The sequence below is a fragment of the Bombus vosnesenskii genome, unplaced genomic scaffold (genome assembly GCF_011952255.1).
Source record: "Bombus vosnesenskii isolate JDL3184/JDL3185 unplaced genomic scaffold, Bvos_JDL3184-5_v1.1 scf7180000016274, whole genome shotgun sequence".
NCBI lineage: Eukaryota > Metazoa > Arthropoda > Insecta > Hymenoptera > Apidae > Bombus > Bombus vosnesenskii.
In genome coordinates this window covers 917,254-922,384 of record NW_022884343.1, presented here as the reverse complement: position 1 = coordinate 922,384, position 5,131 = coordinate 917,254, and the positions used below count along the sequence as shown (strand labels likewise).

At 36.6% G+C, this 5,131-nt stretch overlaps 1 protein-coding gene across 1 annotated transcript; it reads right to left on the bottom strand.

Annotated features, from left to right (window-relative positions):
• Positions 1–803: 803 nt before the first annotated feature.
• On the bottom strand, positions 804–4,539 carry LOC117242338. Its single transcript, XM_033508904.1, has 7 exons — positions 4,059–4,539; positions 3,078–3,823; positions 2,676–2,972; positions 2,222–2,591; positions 1,819–2,137; positions 1,574–1,746; positions 804–1,042 (listed from the first exon to the last, which is right to left on the bottom strand). The coding sequence occupies exons 1-7, from the start codon at positions 4,281–4,283 to the stop codon at positions 1,001–1,003; spliced, it is 2,172 nt and encodes a 723-aa protein (XP_033364795.1). The 5' UTR covers positions 4,284–4,539; the 3' UTR covers positions 804–1,000.
• Between the last annotated feature and the right edge of the window lie 592 nt (positions 4,540–5,131).

Below are 5,131 nucleotides of genomic sequence, written 5' to 3'. Positions count from 1 at the left end.
ATAGCGAACAGCACGTCAATGAAAGAACGCCGGCATCACCGCCGCTCATTCGAGCTTCTCCTGCACGTGCGCGTGCAACACGCACGCGTACACACGTTCCAAAGCGTGGATGGCTGCGTAGGGTCTGCCCTTCTCTCTCCGGACCCTTTTCAACATGATATTGTGGTATCGATTCACTGAGACGCCGGCTGGATGTTTCAACGCTTTTGTGTGGAAGCTGCAAATTTTTTAGATCGAGCGCGCTATGATGGATAGACTCGATTATAATGGAATTTTGAAACAATCTTTGAAGTTATGATTGATGGCTGGTATTGATTTAAAATCTGTTTTATTGTGAGAGTGAATAGGAATTTTATCTAGAATGAAATGGGCGATTTCGATTTATTATTGGATTGTTTGAAGATAAGCTATAATTAGTATTGTTGATTCATTGGGGATTACAAAGTTTAGATTAGATTTCAGTTGAGTTATTTAAGTAATGCACTTTGTTTTGTTATTCTCTCTATAGTAACAAGTTTTGAGTTTTAGTTACCTATTTCTTTGGATTTCTTTGGATTTCTTTGGATTTTTTTCTACGATCAGCTTTATCACACAAAATACAGAATAGAACTAAAGTAAAATACTTTGTAGTTAAATAACTTTGTCTAAACTGTTGTGAATCACTTCTAGCGCAAGAATCAAATTCAAATATAATTTCATTGTTAATTTGAAACTTTCTTTGAGTCGGCCCTTGTACTCCCAATTGTAATTATCCATTAAATTGCATTGGAATCGCCTAACCTAAAGTAACAATGAACATGGGATCACTTCCAAGACAAATTTATTTCACAAAACTGGTACAATAATACGAAGCAAAAGTCGACGCACAACCATCACAGAGGAAGTATAATACACAGTACACAATACTGCGCGGAACAACACCGTTCACTCTGGCACGGTAGAAAAATCACGTTGCACGTGCCTGGTCGGTTCTTGTCATGAGGTTCGTAGAAACGACCGGTCACCTGCTCTTAATCGTTGCTCTCTGTAACTGGCGAATCGTCTGAAACAGGATTATTTCGTTAAAACTTTCGAATGTGGATGTCGTCGACCGAAAAACTTCCTCCGGCAAAGGGGAATCCCGTTTGGCTTGTTTCCTCGTAAGCCATTTCTATTGTCTTTCCATTGTTTTCTACGCGTTTGTACTTCCTACCGGTCGATACTGTCTTTCTTACTATTTTTTGTCGTACTACACAATGGTGCGCCGTGAAAAATTGTTATGTAAACGTGTACTTATTTTAGATTAGGAATGTAATAGTAACTTTGGAAAAATTTGATGAGAAATGGCTACTATTCAGTTTTAATTGTAAATAATGTTTATTTAGATTAGAAATTTACCAGAAAAGTTATGTAATTTTTCTTAGACCGATTTCTACTAAAATAATATGGTTTCTGTGAGGAGGATTTAACGCAATGGTATTGTATATTTTAATTTTATGGTGAATAATAGATTTTGTGTAGAGATTACACGTATTGGTACTTCAGAATTTTTCTCTTTTTTATATAGGCAAAGAAATATAAATGAAACATATACCCTCTTTGCATCCTCCAGGCTGGCAGGAATATATTTTGAGTTCACTGTCTGTGCTAAACTACTGTAATCCCTGTAAAGAATGTATTGATCCTTCAGGCACTGCTTTATCATCAGTATTCTTTTCTGTAATTCGGCAAGCCCACCTTTGGCTTTAAATATTGAATCCTCCTCATCTGTTATTACGAAAAAAAGATACATGAATTAAGGGAAATAGAAATGAATGAATTAAAAGAAAAATAATCTACCAGGCTTTACAAATGCTGCGATTTTTGGAAATTCAAGAGGTTTGAAGACGGATAATTTAGACGACGTCATGCCTGGACCAAATTCTAATCGCGTGCCTTCCAGCTCCAGCAAGTAATTACGGATGTCCTCGCGTTCTTGTTGCAGTCTGAGTATTGCTGCGTGCTTTCGCAGATTATGCATTTGTCTGCATTCGAATCTCGAGTGCTTTCCCTCTACTTTGTTACAATTCGGTGATTTTCGATTTTTCGATGACCTCGAAACTTTCTTACACTTAGTCTTCTTCTGTTTAACTCTTTGATCACAATTAGTCTCCTTGCCCTATAAAGATTCACAATTTTTTACATGTTAAAGAAATATTAAAAGTACGAAATTGTCCAAAAATTTCTTCTCTAAAATATTTACCGTCTTAAATTTTTCTAGAGATGAAGCGTTACTGTCATAATCTACAGCATCCACAACTGGAAGCTTCGCTATAGTTCCACAATTTTTACAAGGTCTAGGTTTATTTAGGCTACTTAAAGCTTCTACTGGGGTTTGAACCCTACTTCTCCTAACTATGGCATTAATTGCATCTTTATTCAATTTTCTTAAAGTACAGGTAACATCAGACTGTTTTGGAGTCTCTCTTAGAAGTTTCTCTTCACTGAAATTCGTTTTCGAACTGCCATCTTCTATCTTAGTTCCTGACCTTCCAGTTTCTATTCTGTTAATAAATTCTCCTCTGCCGTACTCGGTCGGTAAGGAAGTTTCCTTCGGATCCTTTTCACTTTTTCTAAAACAATACAGGAGATACACACGGTAAAGTAATTTACTTCTTCAATTATAGGGGATCGAAGATAACAGAATTGCTTCTTACGTGGATGTCATGGACTCTTGGCTATTTTCCTTACGTTCTGTTAATCTTTCGTATTCAGAAGTCGAATCAGTTTTCTCCTCTGTGTTTTCATTGGGCAACTTCCGGTACTTTTTTCGACGAACGTGCCTCCGCGTTGGAGTTACTTGTTTAGGTAGCTTCAGAAGATTGATCGGCCCTGCTTCGTCCATGTTCTCCGTTCTCTTCACGTAATTCGATAACTCCTCGTCGAGGCCAATATCACACTCGCTGGTACTGTGCATTATTTTTGGCGCGATCAACTCCACGATTTCTTTGTCTCTGAGAAATGAACACAATTCTAAATATTATAATGTACCTTCGACTCAAGATATTTTCTAAAAAGAAAAATATTTAAAAAAACACAGGAATCTCTATTTTAATAACCTGTCTTCGTCGACCACCGTCTTCTGAACATTCTCTGTCTGCCTGTGTGGAGTAATCTTAATATGTTTCACCCCAGAAATCACAGTATCCTCTACCGAGATCTTCTCCAGCTTCTGTTCGACAGAACTGGATGATTCAATGGAACTAGAAGCTTCTTCGAAAGTGTCATCTTCGTATCTAGTCTTCTGTTCTTCTTTGAAGGAAATCTTCTCCATGGAAATGTCCTTGTTCATCGTGTTTGATCGTTCAGAGGTGATTTCGCTTTTTTCTTCGATTAGCCTGATAACTTCTTCTATCGTCGTTTCTTTATTATCGCTATTCGATAACGGGACATTGTCCTCAGCCATCGTCACTTCTGGTTCGTACGATTTTTCATCGCTTTTTTTAGAGGAAGTCTCGTTCACGGATTTAACTGCTTCTGAAATTGTTTCAGAAACATCTGAACGCCTGGAAAACGCTGTAGCGATAGAAGAATTATCATTGTTCCTTGGGGAACCTCGAGATCCTATCGTGGGAATTTTAACCTTATCTTTGGAATTCGTATCCAGATTTGAGAGACTCTCAGGAAATTCTTTCAACCTTGAACCTTTACTTTCTTCTTCTATTTCAATACTTTCGATTATGGATCTCGTTTTAGGGGATGTCTTTGAAGACTTATTCAAGGTCACGCTGTCACTGATTGAGGATTCATCATCTTTTATGTTATTGAATGGAATCTTAATCTCCATCTTAGATTTAGAAAATGCCTAAATAAGCATTGAATATAGTTAAATAAAATAAATTTTCCAATTCGTCAAGAATAAAACATTATTAAAGATTAATTTATAAAAGTATCGATTCGAAAAAAATATAGATGTGATATCAATAATATAAAAAATAATTCTCTTTCCTTATAGATACCTCCTACGTTCAATATCATAATAAATGATCTTGAAATCTTGCACAAGTTATTTAAAATTATCCAGCAAAACTGGTCAATACCTTGGATCTAAATTCCGTCTCTGCATTAGGTGTTGATACAGCTGAACTATCTTCCTTGTCATTTAAGATCTTAGATTTGACTTGCAAACTTCTAGATGAACTTTCCAGAGAACTTTCAGTGCTGACGTTACTCTGAACTCTCGTGCCCTCATTACGTTTTATATTATACTTCTTGTCTATCTCCTTCAACCTCAACAGAGCAGCTGTTGCCTTCGAGTGCAACATTTTTCCCTTTTTTTAATTTTTTCTGTTTTCTTGCAGGTCCACCGACTTCTCTGATCTGATTGGACCTCACTGGCTTTACTTGTAGATTTTGTGGCAGTTCGACCAAAGCGAAGTGCGCCTGCTACAAGCCGTTACTAAGGAAACAAATCGGTATACAATATGTTCTGAAACCCGATACATCGTTCGGAGCTGTTCCTCCAGGTGATAAGTGTTTGCATCAGCAAGGATCAGAATCTCTATTCGACCAGTTGGTTTATCGTGACACCTGTAAATCGTTAAAATTTCTACATGGACAAATAGAAACATAGAATAAAACGTGAGGGAAGGCTGTGTCTGTTTTATCGACGACTTCATGTTTACTGTGTAAATATGCCGGTCAAGTTTCATTGTCAGACCTACATTTGCTAGCGATTACATAATTTTCCGATCGAGAGTGTGCATGATAAGCGGTTATTCGTTATCTATCTACTGTTGTATTTTACAGCTTAATACAGCAAATTTTTAACAATACTATGGAATTCTTTTGATTTAATCATCAACATAAAGCTCTAAAAGAACAATTAACATTGATTAATAGTAATGAAAATTCCATACGTGTAGTAATCTTTATTTAAAATTTTTCAATCTTTAATACAATTATTCATTAATTTCGTTAATTTTATAATAATTATAAGAGAAATTTGGCCCATTTTTTAGAAACATCCAGACAGACCACAGACAGACAGGCCCTATAGTACCACAATGTACCATGTGGAGTTGACTAAATGACTCTTGCATGTCACTTTGAGAATGGGCGCACCAGCCCCCAAGAAGTTTGCCCAGACAGCACTCTCGCGAAAGATCTTTTT

Bases quoted from the DNA above. Each gene is read 5' to 3' on its own strand.
- LOC117242338 (XM_033508904.1), bottom strand. From the start codon at position 4,283: ATGTTGCACTCGAAGGCAACAGCTGCTCTGTTGAGGTTGAAGGAGATA. The intron at 2,592-2,675 runs GTAAGAAGCAAT...GTATTGTTTTAG, and splicing joins CAAGAGTCCATGACATCCAC to AAAAAGTGAAAAGGATCCGA. The intron at 2,138-2,221 runs GTAAATATTTTA...GAATCTTTATAG, and splicing joins CTCTAGAAAAATTTAAGACG to GGCAAGGAGACTAATTGTGA.